General features: G+C 45.0%; 1 protein-coding gene across 2 annotated transcripts; it reads left to right on the forward strand.

Annotated features, from left to right (window-relative positions):
- The first annotated feature begins 408 nt into the window (after positions 1-408).
- On the forward strand, positions 409-18786 carry LOC108097270 (serine proteinase stubble). Of its 2 annotated transcripts, XM_017199471.2 has the most exons (11): positions 409-605; positions 4073-4777; positions 12440-12502; positions 13259-13921; positions 14353-14543; positions 14654-14997; positions 15840-16263; positions 16779-16968; positions 17054-17351; positions 17613-17762; positions 17821-18786. In XM_017199471.2, exons 3-11 carry the CDS (start codon positions 12462-12464, stop codon positions 17953-17955), a joined length of 2436 nt encoding a protein of 811 aa, XP_017054960.1. In that variant the 5' UTR covers positions 409-605; positions 4073-4777; positions 12440-12461; the 3' UTR covers positions 17956-18786. The 2 variants fall into 2 exon arrangements, with proteins under 2 accessions (XP_017054960.1, XP_017054968.1); XM_017199479.2 differs by having other exon boundaries at positions 409-4777.
- The last annotated feature ends 29 nt before the right edge of the window (positions 18787-18815 follow it).

Consider the following 18815-nt stretch of genomic DNA (forward strand, 5'->3'; position numbering starts at 1 on the left):
GGGTGCTGTGACAAAAACTCCGGTGGGAATGGGCGGGAAAGTGGCCGAAAAGCACATTCGGTCGCAAATTGATGGTCAAATAGGTGTGTGTGTGTGTGTGTGTGCCGAGGGGCTATTTGTTTACCATCCAGCCAGGCGGCCAGCTAGCCAGTGAGCCAGTCAGCCTGGGGGGTCGAGGTCGCCGCGGCCGTAAACATTTGTGCACTTATCAATTTGCCAGGCAAAGAGCTCGCAATCAGCTGTTCAAACGAAAGACTTAAGGCACAAACTTGTCCGTCATAAATCTCTCTTCGGAGCTTAGTGCTGCGCCTTCGGTTCTCTGGCTTCGGCTCTCTTTCGGAACGAACTCTTCTCTTGGCACCTGGCGCAGTTTTATGCGCTGGCTGCTGCTTTGCCGGCCGCAGTTTGCTTTTCACAGCGCTCGAGTGCGGTTCAGATCGGTTTCCGATTCGGATTCGGTTTCGATTTCGATTTCGCTAGTTGCCGTTTGCTGTTCGCCGTTTGATATTTGCTATTTGCCGATTGCCGTTCGCCTTTCGGTTCGCCAACTTGCAGCTTCATTCTTGAAGAAAACGAATTAAAAACCAGAAGAAATACACAAAAAGGTGCCTAATTTTGTTACACACTTAAACATTCAGCCCAGCGGCTAGAAACCCACAAACAAAAAAATAAAAAAAAATCAAACCAAGAAACAAAAAAAAAAAAAAGAAGTAACCGAAACCGACAAGACATTTCAATCAATCAAAAAGACGCAAAACCTAATCGAAATTGTTAATCGAAAATTACACAAAATGGTAGAAAAATAAAAAACAGTTAAGACATAAAGCCAGAAGACCGAGAGTCCCGTCGAAAAGTGAGAGTTTTCCACGTTCGTGCCCATGTTCGAAGTAATTTTTGCCGTAGTTTCTTCATCTTGTGCTCCCTCTTCTCGATGGTTAAACAAACTTGCGACTCAATCACGACTAATTGCGCATGCGAGGCCGCTTTGTGCGTATTTAAAGCGCCGCCTCGACATCGCCGCATATACATATATTACAAAACCGGAGCTCCGGAGTCTGCTTAATATGCGTGTCACGTTGCCGGCCATCAAGTTCAAATTGCATTCGCTGTCAACGCATTGCTGCAGCAGCAACAGCAGCAACAGCAGCAGCAACTTCTGCTTGCAGCACGCGTTGAGATTTTGAAATTAACACCCCGAGGGGTGCCACAAACTGGAGCACTTGGCTGCTAATTAAGAAATAAAGCCTTATCGGCCGCAGCAAATGCTGACAGCAGGATAACAGCTAGACAGGATAATGACCTCTCCGCCAGTCGGCCAGTCGATAACTTTTGGCAGGCGACATGAGCACTAATTAGTCGCAGTCCCGGCTAAATGCAAACAGCCATCGCCGCTCAACTTGGCACTTGTTGGCCAACACAAAAAAAAAAAAAATCACGAAGCGAGAACAACGAAAAACGCTTCGCCTTCAGTTTCAGTTTTAGCTGCAGCTTCAGCTTCAGCTTCAGCTTCGACTTCAGCTAGCTGCAAATGCAAAGTGAGTTAATGCCGCGGCAGCCAGTTTTTCCTGCTCCCGACACTGTCAAATGCCAACTCGCGGGCTGGGCGACTTGCTCGCGAGGCATTTAACTGCCAAGCTAATGCACTCACTCACAGATACTCACCACTACACGGGCAGTTGGCCGGACAGGCATCTAATACAAGTGCAGTTAATTAATTTCTTTGTTGTTCTCTACGGTAAATCATGCCGTGTGTGTTGGCTCTTTGCCTCTTCGCCAGAATTTTCGCACAGAGAGCACGAGGGGCACATGGGAAAAACTGTGGATATTTTCAATAAACTCCGTGATTTTCATTTCGATTGGTTGTTAAATTACAAAAAGAAATACGTGTTTAGGTGTTTTTAAATTTTTAGCCGTCATAAAATTTAAAAACAATCCAAGTTATACAACTGTTAAAAAGTTTTCGAACTAAAAACAAAGAGTGTACTTTGGAAAAATTCTAAACTCCATCGAGTATTTTAAATTTTGAATATAAATAACGAACGAATTTCCAAATAAAGTTCCTTGATTTCTTCCTTTAACATGGATTTAAACTAGAGAAAAATTCACAATGTTTATCTTTTAACCTATATCTTAAACCGCTCTGGGTCTTTATTTTGCCATATAATATCCACAACGATCCCATTTCTTGCTGTGCAGCGAATGCAGAAGAACTCAGATCAGAACTCTGCCCACTTCCCACTGTTTTTTATTGAAGGCTTTTCCACCACCGAAGCTGGTGCCGTGAATTTTCCACCAGGGACTCCGCTCCAAAGTCTTTGACTTTGTCTTTTGTTGCAGCTACTTGAACTGCATTTGCATATAAATTAGTTTTGATAGCGCTCCATGGAGTCCCCAGCAGAAGCAGCAGCAGCAGCTTCAGCTTGCAACAGCAGGCAACAGTTTGATGTTTGTTCTGCGAATGCGTTGCGAAAAATCAACTTGTGGCTGCAACCGCCTAACGGGATTCATTAAGTGAAGTACAACACGGCAGAGGCAGTGGAAAGGTGCAAGGGGACGGGGAGATGGGGAGGGGTAAAAATCAAGCGATAAGTCGGCAATAAAAATTGGCAGCACTTTGGCACAATTAAGGCAAGGGGCTGGCAACAAAAGATCTGGACATGGCCAAGAGCTAACTGGCCAGCGGCCTGGGGATCTGCACCAGTTAATTGTTGGCCGTTGACAACTTCCACTCGTCGTAGTCGTCGTCGTCGTGCCACAAGGAAGCATACCATTAAGCGGCAAAGAAGTGCAAATTCACATTTAATGAGCCACCAGTCAGTGGGGGAAAAGGGGGAAAAGGGGCAGGAAGCTGCGGTCTGAGCCAGCTGAAAGTGATTCTTGTGGTATCGGGCAGTTGAGGAATCTTGGCGGTTGCAAGTGCAATTGCCAAAGAGAAAAGATAAACAAGGGAAACGAGTGGTAAACTGCAAATTATTGCTATGAAGAAAATTAATAATATGAAAATTATTTACTTTTTGCCCATGTCTTTTTACAGTTTCTTGAATACTTTTTTGCCCCTAAGTGGTCTATCATTAAGATAAATAAACACACAATAATTATGCAGTTTATTAGAATAAAGCACCACGGATTTGTTTTGATTACCGTTTTAAATCGTTAAATTAATGGTTAGAGCACTTTGATGTGCGATTACTTAAACTTTTCCAAGCATGTTAAGCAACTATTAGTTGTCTGTTTTGTCTTCAATAGACAAAACAAAATTTGTGCAAATTAAGGAGTAGAGTTAAAACCACCTTGCTTATAAACTTCATGTTCTATCGCATCTAAATTTAACTTCAACCTAATGGATCATTAAGTTTTTTTCTGTTGAACTCACCATTTTACTGCTCTTTGTAAGCCCCAGACATTTTTCCAAATGGTTCGATTCTTTTATGTGGCTTTTATTCAGACTAATTTCCTCGAGGCAGAGAGAAAACCCAATTTGTTAGCCCAATTACTGGTGTGATAATGTTCCTCTCACCCAGTTAAGCATCTTTGAATTTAAAGACCATCAGCTGGGAGGGGACCCCCTTGGTTGTCACTTTCGAATCAGAGATCTGAAATTATAAACACGAAACATTAATTCGTTAAATCGTCGTCGCTTTCAACTGTCACTTTTGAGTGGTCCGCGAATGTAAAATGCAATTTCCATAACGCCTCATAACTCAAGATAGCCGTCAATTTGGGACTTTGGCTAACTGGCTAACTGGCAAGTGGGCAACTGGGCAAGTTGGCAAGCAAGTGGTCCACCAGTTCGGTGGAGCAGACTCCCCGCAATCAACTGATCGGCCAACTGATATGCATCAATTTTTGGCAATTCCGTTCGGCTACCAGCGGATCGAATGCAAATAGGGTCCGCCGAGCGGAGCGGAGCGTGTTTGGCCTAATCACATGGCTGTCGAGGGCTTTTTGCATAAATTTTCGACTGGCCAAGAGCGGCGCCGAAAATCGATGCTAGGCTATGTGATTTCTAATTCGATCGTTGGCCCATTTCTATTAACAGCTCTACTTCTGTTTTTTTTTCTGTGTTTTGCAGCCCACAAACGCCCACGTCGAAAAGGTGGTGAGAAAATAAAAAGAAATCAACCGAAACAAAAGTGAAAAACAATAAAGGCCAAGGAAAATCACGGTGCAATAAAAGCTTAACTCAATCACAGGCGAAATAAATATTTTCAGTTCGAGCCGCAGCAATAAAGAAAACAAATAAAAACCCAGAGAGGTCTCAGCAACTATTAATTAAGCGTGTGGCCCGTGATTGTTGTTGGAGCCACAACGAAAAAAAATCAACTTGTTCACATATATTTACAAAAGCCTTTTATGGCTTCGCAGTGAAATGCAAATCAATTAAACACATTAGTGTTAAAACAAAAGGAGATACAAACATCGGAAAACTTAAAGAAATTTTTGTTACAATTTGGCTTGCCATTAACCGAGGATTTTAATGTGTTTTATTGACCATGAAAATGATGGAAAGTCCGCGGCTCTAAAAAAAAGTAAAATAATGACCAAGAATTCCCCAACTTGTGCGTGCAAATATTCGAAATAACAGCAAGGAGAGATTAATCTTGAAAGAAATACCGCCAAGTGACCAAAATGGCAAAGTGTGCAAATCAAATTTAATAATCCATCAAAAGTTGGCCGTTCTATATAAGATAATTAAACATTTAACAGACTCTCAAGGCAAGGCGAACTCTTTACGATCGCAGCCAGATAGCCCAACCGAAACTGAACTGAAAGTCTAGTAAGTTAAAATATTTATTCTTTGTATTTTCTAAGCTTTCACCTAGCACCAAAACTAACGATGCAATTCGTACATAAAGAAAAGCATAAACTTGACTCTGGCCCGAAACCATTTTCGAAATAACTTTCATATAAAACTCGGATTAATATTTTTCCAAAAAGAAAACCTCTCCAGAACTCTTATATTACCGGTTTTAATATTTTAATGATCACTTTGTAGCTCCCTTCTATTCTTTCAAGTCGCTTAATTAGGGAATCGTCCGTTAGGTCGGAGGCTTAATTTACAAACACTTCTGGCGACTCTCGACGCTTGAGAACTTTCTTAATATCTGTATTTACCACGAAATTAACATCAACAATTGTTTTATAATCCCCCAAATGCTCGGCACCTTTGGCAGGTGTAATTTTCCCAACCAATTTGATTGTGCTCTTGGCCCCGCTTAATTTGCCCAGCCATTCTAATTTCGCAATAGTTGCCGCATCGAGTCTTACCTGTAAACCAGAGTCTGCCAGATTGCCGGCGATTATCCGCTGCGGAGTGTTATAAAACCCCCAGTCGAAGTCATCTCATCCGAACGTCTGGGTTGTGTCAACCTCGGGCATTCGACAATCCTCTGCCGCAGCGTGTGTCGTTTTATTAGCGAAAGTCATCGAGCAGAATAATTGTTGCAATGTGTATGTGGTGTGCCCCCTCCAGCTACCCAGCTACCCAGCTCTGCAGTTCCATATCCCATCCTACATACGCAGTATACTATATACAGTCCCATAATATCCCATCATATATACCATCGTGCGGCAATCAAAGCGGGCGCTCATAAAGCGCAATTCACTTGCGCGTAAAACCAAATTTGTCCTCTTGCTCTTAACCAATTTCGGTGTCTCTGGGCCTTTCTGGGCCCACACAGTGTTGGCAACACAGCAGTCAGCTAACTGTGACCGTCTTTCGTCTTTCGGCGGCTTCCAGTGGTTATATAATTTTCCGAACCCATTATTCCATTTGTACAACTTCAGGCGCAAAATTATTTAAATGCGACAAAAATTTCTGTCGCTTTGGGAAATGGTGAAATAATATCTGTGCGATAGTTTAATTTCTGATTATTACGGTGATTGGGAAAGACCTTGGCTTTCGGGGTAGTTATACAATAAAAGTGCAGTGGCCTTAGGACGCAATTGGCCAAATTGATTGTCTGGACTTTTTACAAGGAAAACAAGCAACGAGAAAGAAATATAATATCTTTTTAAACCAAACTTGATATGCAAAGGAGAATTTCGAAGCAACTCTTTTTAGAAATAGCTTCCAGAAAGACAAATACTAATTATTTCTTACTCTTTCTACAACTTCTCCAAGTCATTCTTATGTTCAACCTCAAAGAAATTAAGAATTTATCATACATGAAGTAATAGCTGCGGTTCTCTGCCCTTGAGGCTGAATAAGAAGATTATTATTCAAGAGCTCGCCAAGAAGTTCCCACCCAAAACAATGACAATTAAGAATGACTCAAAAGGTATAATCAGGGCCAAGAGAAATGGCCTCTTTTGAGAGTTATCTAAGCGGCTCCATTGTTACACCATAAACGTTATTCGCAGTCAATCAATAAGATGAGAGAAGAAGAACAGAAGAGTTTATCGGGTTGGGGTCACCTGAAAAACGCATACCAGAAGTCGCTCCAAATCTATGCGTCGATTATTACCAATTAAGCTGATTTTATAACATCAACACAGATTCAATTTACAGCTACAAACCGCAATTAAAGTCTAGACGGCGAATGCAATCGCTGAATTAATCACTGGCCGGCCAACCGAGCGTCTGAATGAATGAATGAATGGCCGAAGAGGCGAGTGAATAAATGAGCGAACGGCCTGTGATTATGAATGGCAAAACATCCAGCGGCAGATGTGTAATTATTTCAGCATTAATTGCCGGACAGAGAAATTAACACTCTTGACACTCTTCGCCGGGCCAAAGATCTAGTTTAAATGAGTCTGGCTGGAGGTGTGAATGGATCAATCGGTTGGGTTGATGCGGCGGCACTCCTTTCCATTCTATTTTCGCCACTTTTCTTTTCTAACTTTCTGCAGCTCATCTGCCCGAAGGGCCTTTATTTTATTTTATTTTATTTTTCTGCTATCTGCTATCTGGCACTCGAGTTGTCGGCGAACGGGACAAGTGAATGCTGATTGACCCACTGGATCCGCAGCCATGGAGCCATGGGATTCCGCTCGGGGCGTGCTTGAAATGCTGGCAACGTGCACTTAATGCAAATTAACGATAGCCCCATTGGCCATCCCTTCGCCAGCACTTAGGGACACTTACTCCGAGCTCATTTCACTTTCAATCTGTCAAATTGTCACACACTGAGCGAGGCCAAAAAGTGATTGCGCTTGCACGACTTTTGGCTCAAACATTTTTGCCAGGTATTCGGCTGAAAAGTGTTACGCTTGCAGAGACTGTTACTTTTTGTTTCTGCCTTTGGATTGGAGCCCTCATTTGCGGCCAATTCGGAGCGTTACGGTTACGCACGTGTTGCCGTAACTTCCTAAAGGGACTGAGGTCCGATCATGATCATGATCGTGCCCGAAATGAGGTCTTTCAATTTACCAATCCATTCAAGTTGAGGGCCCTTATGGCGACCGTTATGAAATCGAAAATGAAAATGAAGCTATTTAGAATAGGTGCTGGATGGCTGGCTGGCTGTTTGGCTGGTTGGATGGGGGGAAAAGCCAACTGGAAATGAAAACCGAATTAATTATGCCGCGGAGTGGAAAATAAATTACGAGAAGTCACTTTGGATAGAACCCGACCTTAAAAGCTGCAGCGTCATGCGGCTTGAGCCTGGCCAAGACAAAGTAAATATTTGGACAATGGGCCGCAGCTCACCCCTGCTAGTCTTTTTCTATCTCTCTGTCTTTGGCAGCGGGAAAGCCCACAAAGGCGAAGAAAGGAGGGAAAACAAACAAATAAACAAACAAACCCATACCGAGGCCAAAACCAAAAGGCAAAACCAACAACAATAACAGCTGGGGGCCCTCTGCGGTCAGTCGGAGGTGCAAGTGCAGCTGAGGGGCAGCCACAGGTTGCATAGCACTTGACCATGCCCACTGGCCACTGGCCATTGGCTATTGGCCAAAAGACCACTGGCCACCGCCGGCCATTAGCCGCGTGAGGTTAATAAACCAGGGGAAGCCAAGCAGAGTGCTGCCCGCTCCGGCGGTGATTTATGTTTGTGGCCCAGTCTCGGACACTTAACAGGTTGGAAACGTGTTGCTTTTATTTCGGACCGGCCACAGCCGAAATTGATGCTGCCCCTCCCCCCTTCCGCCCGCCAATGGCACGCCGGAGGATGCGTTCCACATTGCGTATGCGTAATGCCCGAGCAGGCTGCAAAAGCGCAATTAATTAACGCTCCCCGCTGCCATAAGTTTTCGATCAGCGCTAACAGGCGCCAGGTTACAGCAGTCGCTCCATTAACTCAACTGGCTTAAAACGAAAAGAAAGTATGGGAATAAACAGCATCCTGTGATATTTACTGCTTGCTAACGAAATAAATTAATGAAAATCGTGAAAAAGCCGAGAAAATGCGAAAACAAAATTAACAACTCAATTAGAAAGTGTTTATGTTTTATGCTATGAGCGTATAAATGTAAATCAACATTTTCGCGAAAGAAATGCCAAGTTTATGGATCCATAAACATGCCTTGTTGCACAAATGTTAAAACGGTCATAAAATCAACCATTTTCCTCCAATAAAGTTAATAACCTATTAGAAAAAATATATTTTTTAAATATTATAAAAAGAACACTCTTTTACGTGCATGCCCATAAATAATATTCACCTAGAGCTTTTTCCCGACCGCGTAAAACGGTTTCTGGCCATTAATCCCTATATCAAATGTCTGTCATTTATCATGCTGGACTATAGCTCCATATTTCCTAGAGCCATTCTCAGTTATAACGAGATTTTAAACACTTCTTTCAATTTACGGCGTTGCTTCCGCTGTTTGAGACTCGTTCGCCTGCCTGTTTTGATTTTCACATTGATAAGCGGTCGGCTCAGGTGCAACGACTTTTCCCCCTCACTGTTCTCAGTGCTCAGTACTCAGTACTTGGTACTCGGTACTCGGTACTCACTACTCACACTTCGCACTCGCAGAGATTCTCTTTCTCGGATTTCCCGTCCCCGGTTTTAGTAGCAGCATCGAGTGACCGCCTCCAGGTATGGATGGAATGGATTTCACATGGCCGACCACTCAAAAATTGTGTTTGCGTTACGCGCAGTGATTATAACAAGCTCCTAACCCCCTCTTCTCCCCTTCCCCCCTCACTATCCCTCTTTCACTATCTCAAAAGATGCCGCCAGCTCAGCCTCATCTTCAGTTGCCCCCTGCCACCTAAAAAAACCCTTCCATCTGCACAGCCAGAAAAGTTAAGAAGTTAGCACCTTATATCTACAGATTATTCCCATAGGTGGGTAACAAGAAAATTTTAAGAAGAATTTAAATGCTCTTAAATCAAAATGATAAAAAATAAAAATAAAGGAAATTAGGAGATATGTTCAAATTGTTAAAGCTGGTCATTTAAATATATTTATAATCATTTATCTAATGATCGCTAATTGAATCATTAAATTTAATCTACAACAAATTCAGGGTATCATTTGACTTAAAGATCTTAATTGGTGTTACAGAAAGAGATTTCTACCCAGATATAAGTATCACGTTTCGTGGTTTTAAATAAGAAATGATTAAAAATGGTTTTATATAGGAGTACGTATATATTTCTTACTGTGCACCAGTGTGCTGCGTGTCAGGCTGTTTAAGTCGCTCGTGGCTTGTGTGATCCAGTTGTTTATCTTTTTCATTAGCCTGGGCGGCCTGTCATCTGTGCCGTCGCCTGTCGATCGCCAGTCGATTGACAAAACGCCTACCGGGTAAGATTCTTCCTCATCCTCCGAAGCCGATACCAGATGTTGCAACTGAAGCTATGGCTTGAGTCAAAGCTGGAGTTGGCCAGATGCCGATGCCCCCAGACAGGAGTGCTTTTAACTAAACGGGCTGCGACTTTTCCTCACTTTACCACACGCCAGCAGCTGGGGAAAAGGGCAGGGGGCGGTGGCAGTTAAGTGACTGACGCAAATTGCGCAATTGTTATTACAATTACTCTCTTCCACTAAGTTGGCTGCTGCAGGCCCAGCTTTCAGTTCAGCTGAGCCACTCGGCACGTACTTGCAGTGAGCAAAAAGGGGGTATTACTTCTAAGACTTTCCTTGCAAAGAAAAGAACAGTTTTTGGTTACGACACAGCCATACACAGCAATTCTTTTAAAAAAGTATAATTTATTCCATTTCAAGTAGTTTACCTAAATCAACATTTTATTAATAAAGTTTAAAATTTCTTTAAAATTTTGTACTATTAATACTTTTTACTAACTACAAATTTTCTTTTAAGTTTAAAGTTCTCTTTTCAAAATCAAACGAAAGTAAAAACCAGAGCAGAACCAATTATCAAGTTTTCCTTATGCAAATAAAACTCCCGTTTGCACTTTAACACTGATTAAAGCCAGATACTTGTAGTTCTAGTTTCTCCGTCCAATGCTGCCCTTGATAATTCAAGGCCCAGATAATTTTTGGCAGTGAGTATTGCATAGTTTCTTGGCCAGAGCCAAGCTCAGCAGGTCATGCTGAGACGCAGCCGCGTTCGGCTAACATTTTTCTAATAGTTGCAGCATTTTGCCGGGAAATTATTTGGCCTCCGGCTGGATTTGAGTCTCTGTCTGTCTGGGCCTGAGTCGATGTCTGGCCATTTGACTGTTTGTCAGACTGCTGCTGCTACCCGTCTTTGGCTCGTTTTGGGCTCCTAAAGATAGTCATTAGCACGAGAGATTGCTGTTGCTGCTTCGACTTGCTACTTTTTCCCTGCTTCTGTTTTGGGGCGTTTAAACGGGGTAATTACGTTTCGGGTATTCTTTGACCAGCTCTCTGCGAAAAAAACAAAAAGAGGAGAATAACCAAGCCCAAAGTACAGAAGGCCAAGAAGTTGTGAAGAAACAAAAAACTAGATGCTGCTGCTGCTGCTTTCGTTGAGGAAATGAAAACGTAACGAAATCGATTTCCAACGGTTCATGCGCCGAACGGATCGCCATATAGCCGGCGTGTGGCAGGGGCAAGCACATCTTTACCCCCGCTCCCAATTGGAAATAGAGTTATTAGGAGTGAGCACCAGCGCTAGCGCTAACGTTTCGTTTGCGTTTCTGGCTCAATGGAGTCCATTGAGCAGTCGGACTCGGCCGGCCAAACCTCGCCACTCAATTGATGATTCGATTCGAGGGGCCCATGGAGAACTCGGCACGAAGTCGGCCACGATGTGGGGAAAATGTTCGGATGTTCGGATGTTCGGACGCTCAGATGTTCAGATGTTCGGGGCCAAAGCTGAAATTAATCTTGGGGCACATGTTCATCCGCAGCACGGCAACCGCCACATCCACATCCACATCTAAAGCCACATTAACTCCAACTCCAACTCCAGCATCAATATCAATTTCGGTTTCAATCAACATGGACATGAAGCGTTTTCCGAGCCAATGATGTGCACAAAGTATTTGGTATCAAATTGCATTCAAACGATTTGTAATTATAATCAACATTAAGATGATTAGGCGATAAACGGGATTTGGCTGGGGCTCAAGTTGTTTGAGTGTGTCGGATCAAAGATGTTTGGCTATCAGCGTTTTCCCATAAACGCTGGATGAATATCAATAAATATTTGATTATAGTTTCGGGAACGTTTGATTATAGGTTCAAAGCGAATTATGAAGGTTCTCTAATGATAATATACAACGCAAAAGGTGATAATTTCAGTGCTGATAGCTTTATGTTGTATAATAAATCGTTAATTTTTGCACGAATATTAAACAAATTAATAATCAGTTTATTTGTTTTACCAACAACCAAAAAGGAAATTAGGATCATAAGGATCAAAATGCATAAATGCAAACATCATTGAAGTAACGATGATTTTTCCATTTATTTTTTTAAACTTATATATACTTATATTTTAATTGCTTGTACAGATAAAACGCACTACAATGTAGCCTACATTACTCACTAACTTCTTGCTCACCAACTCTACCACTTTATTATCTCAAGATCCTTCATCTCAGCTTCAATGAGTTGCATAATACTTTCAAGTGTCACATAATAGCCCCGATTCCGCCCCCAAAGTGTTGTCAGCACAGCTGGCAACTCCTGCCACATTTCCTTCCGCCGCCCCCCATTATCATCATCACCTGCGGCCATCATCATGATGATGATGGCGATCTTGTGATTACGATCTGTGGCCGGCTAATACCGCAATCTCGTGAGTGTGGGTTGTCTGGTGGGTGGGCCAGTGTCTTGCCGGTGCACAACCACCGGTGCACAACTGCAACTCCGCCAGCAGCAGCACCACCACCATATGCATGGCCGCATATAGTTAGTTATCCCGCAGTTAGCCCACTAATTACAGCCGGGCACATTCCGCCCGGCATTCTCGACAGCATAAAACATAGCTTGGCACAATAAAAAAAAAAAAACAAAAAAAAAAAAAGAAAGAAAAGCATACGATTCTCTAACAACCGACTTCTGCTAACCATACTGATTATTACTATTCTCCGTGCAATCCATTGCAGACATGCGCCCGGCACGTTACCGATGAAGCAAGCGACTTTAATCAGACCCAGACTCAGACACAGGTGAGTTGACAACCCGGGGGGAGGGAACGGGGCAGGTGCAACTGCAACAGCAGTAGCAACAGCAAACAGCAACAGCAACAGCAACAGCAATAGCTACATCTTCAGGAGGCAACGATGTGTGCTACCAGTTTAGGTTACAAACCATAAAGGCAAACATCTAATTTGGCCAGCAATGGATTGGCTAAACTTTAATTAAATTTGCTGAAAAAAACAAAAAAAAAAAAAAAACCAACACCACTGCGATTCCGCTTTGATGAGCTGCAACCGGGAGGAGGAAGGGTGGGGCATCGTTGTGCACTCGCTTTTGGGACAAGAAATTATTAATTGTAGCATGTGTCGTTTGACGTCGTCGTCGTGCGATCGCAATAAATTTTTTCCAGTCTTGTTCAACAATAAAACAAGACAAGAGCCACGAAAAAAGCTGATTATGAAGCAAAAGTGAAAAGTTGTAATTAAACCAGTCACTGACTGCACAGCAGCAGCAGCAACACACAAAAACAAACTGCAGCGACAGCAGCAACATCTGCTGCAGCAACAGCAACAGCAGCAGCAGCAACAATCATAAAGAGTAGAAATCGTTGCCTGACTTTGGAGTTTTTTTTTTATATTTTCTGCCACTTTTTGTTGCGACAAGTGCGCTTAATTAGTGGGGAGCCAAGCGGCGGGGGGTGGGAGGCCCAAACAGGGTTCTGGTGGATGGGTTCCGGCAGGCGAAACAAGACTAATGTCCGAAAACTGTCATGCCGTTCCTTGCAGAAGAAGCACAGCAGCGGCAGCCACCAAGATGTGTCCCAAACGGCATTGGCTAGTCAACCGAGGATCAGGAGGATCGGCAAGATCGGAGAGATCGGAAAGATCGGAGAGATCGGCAAGATCGGAAAGATCGGAAAGATCGGCAAGATCGGGAGGAGCTGCTGCAGCGAGGAGCAGGCGCAGTCTAGACCAAATAGTAGAAGTATTAGTAGCCTTAGTCTTAGTCAATTGCCTGGCAACGGCGGCAGCGGCGCTGATCACACCGCCCGACAGTTTCGAAGCGCTTTCCCTGGGCTCCGCGTCGGCGCCCTCCTTCTCCTCCTCCGATGAAGAGGAGGACTTGGCCGGCGGCTTCTATCGCAGCCCACACCGCCTGGAGGGCTATCCGCAGATGCAGCAGCTGCAGCGCGGCCAGAACTTCAAGATCAGCCCCAAGCCGTGCTCCTTCGGGCGCGTCGAGGGCACCTGCATGTTCGTGTGGGAGTGCATCAAGTCCGAGGGCAGGCACGTGGGCATGTGCGTCGACTCCTTCATGTTCGGCTCCTGCTGCACGCACAACTACACCGACAACATCGTCCTGCCGCAGACCGCCTTCTCCTACACGAGGCCCACCAAGCCGCTCACGCTCCGCCCGCGACCGCCGCCGCCCTACAAGCCGATGATCAGGTAAGAGATTACACCGATTAATTAATTGATGCTAAAAACCATGTACCAACAAAGGTTTAATTTAAAATAATAAGAGTTAATATTTGTACATGAGAATAATTGGGTTATAAGCTAAGCTCTTTAAATGAATTCCTTTACAAATACGATTTAAAGAATTTATGTTATTTTATTATTTTATGTAGTGCTCATTAACTTCTGTTGAATTTACATTTTTTCCTTTTCCAAATTTTCGTTGTAAACCGATTTTAAATTAAATTTCTTTTAGGCATGTAAGAACAACAAAATGTTAATTAATTCATAATTTAGCAGCTTTAACTAAAAACAGTTAAACTTGATTTTTGACTAATTGGTACAATTAAAATACTAACTATAAATCTAAATTTTGTATATGTATTTACTTAATCACTTTCCCTTCGCTTGATAATCTGCAGCGGCATGACCACCATCGAGCGTCCTCATGGCGCTGGCACCCTGGTGATTCGTCCTTCGGGCCCGCACCACCAGGGAACTCTGGCGCGCCCGCATCCGCCGCCCTACCAGAGCAAGCCCACCACCGCCTCGGACCTGCAGAGCTCCGCCTCGCATCCCAGCTCCAGTTCCTTTGGCTCCGACTCGAGCCCCAGTAAGTGGAGGGGAAAGAGGGATAAGGGGAAGGGAAGGGGGGACATGGCGCCCCCGCCCAGCGGTGGTGCATTGTTAGCAGGAATTGTAACAAACAAATACCATCCGCAGATAGCATTTGGCATACATCGACCCAACAGCAGCAGCAGCAGCAGCATCAGCAGAATCAGCAGAACCACTGGCAGATGACCACCGAGCCGAGCTTTATTACCAAGCCGCGACCCACCGGCTGGACCAAGCCCGGCATCGTCAATTTGCCAATGCCCGCGCGACCCTCGAAGCCGTCGAAGCCCACAAAGAAACCGATTGTCTACGACCGGACACCACCGCCTCCTCCTCCTCCTCTGCCTTCTTCTTCAGCTGCTGCTGCGTCCACCACCTCGACGACAGCAGCGTCGCTGATTTGGAATGGCCAGACGCATCCCCCCCAGCCGCATCGCCCCACCAGGCCGCAGGTATGTAAATACACGAGAGTCCAGGCTCTGGGTTCCAAGTTCCCCAGGTTCGGGTTCAGGTTCATGTTCAGGTTCTGGGTCTCAGCCTCGGTCGCAGCAGCAGTCTCAGCCGAAGTCTTGGTGATGCATTGATGTCGAAAGCGAAACAAACGAGCCACGAGGTCATTTACTCCTCGACTGGGACTGGGCCTCAGTCAACCTCGGCTTCAGCCTCGGTTTCAGCGCCCCATAATGGCAGGCCACAGCCTTGGGGGACATTTTATTGTTTGCACAATGCGGAGCCGGAGCCAAAAGTTGATGTAAGATTCGCCTGCCGCTCTCAGGGGTGCGTGCGGAATTTAGGACTCTTCCAGGAACCGGGTACCTCGAACAGAGCGCTTAACTTGCTAATTTGAGGTCCGGGAAAGTATTTGGTTTAGTTCCAAAGAACATATAAAGAAGCTATTAAAGGTTACTAGGAACAAGGCAATTATATTTGCGTTTACCCATCGAAACTTACTGATCACGAACTTCAAAAAAATAACTAATCTGTTAGTACTAACATTTTGTTTACTAAAATTAGTAGTATTATTAAAACAACTTCATTTTAATTCGATGCATACTAAAAAGTTGATGAGTGCCTAGATCTCTAGTTAGGGCATTCAGACTTTCAAATAAACTCCAATCGAGTTTCCCACTTAATGCAGATTTAGCGGCGAAATGAAAAATTGATTCTTTGCGTGGAATGGGAATGGGAATGGAAATGGAGATTGGAGAACGGGAACGGGGATGGAGAATGATTTGCCGCTCTAGCCCGGCCAAGTATTTTAGCATAATGTTTACCACTTTGGCCTGCCTTGCAGCTGTCGCCGGGCACATCATTAGCCGCATCCTCGGCTTGGCCATCGCCAACCACCTCGACGACAACCTCAACGACGACGACGACCACCACTCGACGCACAACCACACCGGCCACCTCGACAAGGAAGAACACGACGAGCAAGCCCACCAGGCCCTACCAGCGGCCCACCACGGTGATAACCAGCTCCTCGAGCTCCTCCAGCACCTCGGGCAAGACACCCACCACGACCACGACGACCAGGCCGATGCCAAGCAGTTCCAGCAGCTCCAGCGGAGTCGTCACCAGCAGCCAGCGGCCCACGCACCGTCCGCCGGTTCTGGCCACCTCCGGCATCGAGACCAACGAGATAACGGACTCCTCCGCCTCCTCCTCCGCCGACTCCGGAGCCCTGGGCCATGTGAAGACCATTTCGGCGGCGCGCAGCGGTAAGTGCCAAGCCCCTGCACTCACAAAAATCAGTTTAAGTACCTCTAAACGGGGGAAGAGAAATTACTTTAATTAAGATGTTCATTTGCATATCACACGCTTTTAACCTAATTGGAATTGTACACTGAAAAAAGTGGTTAACTGAATATAATACCCAATTACAATTTAATTGAAAAGAAAGAATTTCTATCTATTCAAAATTGTATAACTTTGCAATTACTATAAATCAGACTAAATTGGAGAATAAATTTAAGTATTTATTACCTTAATAGGAAATGGTTGATCCAATTAAGTTTAAAGCCGAACCAATTTCCTTATGATTTCGTAAGCTACAAACAAGTTTTTCCTCGATGATAAGCGATAAAATTGAATTCCTCCAAGAAAAAGAAATTCCTTAGACCGATAGAAATTCAATTTGGGCAAAAGAGGAGACACCTCCGAATTGATATGTATTTGCTGGCTTTTCTGTGATCACCCAACCTGACAATGCAATTTGTTACCGCTGCCATTGCAGAGTGCGGAGTGCCGACGCTGGCGCGTCCCGAGACGCGGATCGTGGGCGGCAAGAGCGCGCCCTTCGGTCGTTGGCCCTGGCAGGTGTCGGTGCGGCGCACCTCCTTCTTCGGCTTCTCCAGCACCCACCGCTGCGGTGGCGCTTTGATCAACGAGAACTGGATAGCCACCGCCGGACACTGCGTGGACGAGTGAGTGGATCCCAGGGCTGGCCCCGAAAACCGGACCAGATCTAGCTAATCTCTGCCCCTCTACCCTTTCCGATCCTTCCGCCAGCCTGCTCATCTCGCAGATACGCATCCGCGTGGGCGAGCACGACTTCTCGCATGTGCAGGAGCAGCTGCCCTACATCGAGCGCGGGGTGGCCCAGAAGGTGGTCCATCCCAAGTACAGCTTCCTCACGTACGAGTACGACCTGGCGCTGGTCAAGCTGGAGCAGCCGCTCGAATTCGCGCCGCATGTCAGTCCCATTTGCCTGCCCGAGACGGAGAGCCTTCTAATTGGCATGAACGCCACGGTCACCGGCTGGGGTCGCCTCAGCGAGGGCGGCACCCTGCCCTCCGTGCTCCAGGAGGTGAGTGTTTCTCCCCAAGCCATCACTCCATTTGCAGCTCCAGCGACAATGAAAACCGTAGCGAATCGAACGCAGGCAAATGGACATTTGCACGGAGTGTGATGGCGAGATAGCAATTAGGAATCGTCAGAAAAAGATCATAAAAGGGATTTTAATGGGGGATAACCCTTTAAGAAGAAAAGTTATTACCCAAGGAATTTTAAATCGAAAATCGAAACGCTAATCCCTTATGTTTTTCTTCCATAAATCATTGTTAACTAGGTATCCGTTCCAATTGTGAGTAATGACAAATGCAAATCGATGTTTATGCGCGCCGGTCGCCAGGAATTTATCCCGGACATATTCCTGTGTGCTGGATACGAATCAGGAGGCCAGGACTCCTGCCAGGGCGATTCAGGCGGACCCCTTCAGGTGAGATCTACTCCCCAAAAACTCCATTGAAACTTCTCAATCAACGATCTTCGTTCAGGCCAAGTCGCAGGATGGCCGCTTCTTCCTGGCAGGAATCATTTCCTGGGGCATTGGCTGTGCCGAGGCCAATTTGCCGGGAGTCTGTACGCGAATCTCCAAGTTCACGCCCTGGATTTTGGAGCATGTCAGATGATGATCAGTCCGGAAATCACGGCGATTAAGATGACGATGACAGCCCGACTCTTGTTATTTGTTTTAATTTATCAGTTGTATCTTTAAGTCTTGTGTGATTTATCTTAAAGGAATGTTAAGCGTAGTTAGCTTCAATTTAACAATTTTAACAGCATTGACCCCGACTTGGCCTTGTGGGCCACTGCCACGCCCCTATCCGCACTCACACGCACGCACTTACCACACACACACACACACAGTCAAAGCCCACTAAGTTAGTCTAGCGAAAATGTTAGCGCCTTAAGTTGTCTAACACGGAAATCGATCGGATTTCGAAGGGATTATCTATTTGTAAATAGCTCAGATCGGGGGAAGGGACTAGGGGGATGGAGAGTCATTTGCATGTCCACAAGTTGTTGGTATTTTAGTATAGAAGTATTTAACAATTAACTAAATCTATATTTATTGTAAACAAATGCATGCAGACATTCGAAAGTTGTTTGTATCTTGCCCAAAGAACAAGTTTATCTATAGCGATGCGAAAGCACCGAGCGCAATAAAAGATTACTGAAAATATTGTCCAATAAATATGACAGACCATTGGGGAACTGCTCCAGAGGAGATACCCATCTCCATAAGAGCCCATTTCCTCCTCAGCAATTGTGGGCCCCCGAGGGCACTACGAATTTGGCCAAAACCATTCACACAATTTGCAGTCATCGCCATGTTCGGCTGCGGGCCATTGAAGATGATTGGCACAATCGATTTGCACGTGGGGAGATGGGAGACATCCGCAGTTGCCGCCGCCACTTTCCTCCGGATTTCACTTTTCAACGGCTCACTGGCGTGACATTTGACTTGACACCAACACCTCTGGCCGGC

This window comes from Drosophila ficusphila, unplaced genomic scaffold (assembly GCF_018152265.1).
Source record: "Drosophila ficusphila isolate 14025-0441.05 unplaced genomic scaffold, ASM1815226v1 contig_791, whole genome shotgun sequence".
NCBI lineage: Eukaryota > Metazoa > Arthropoda > Insecta > Diptera > Drosophilidae > Drosophila > Drosophila ficusphila.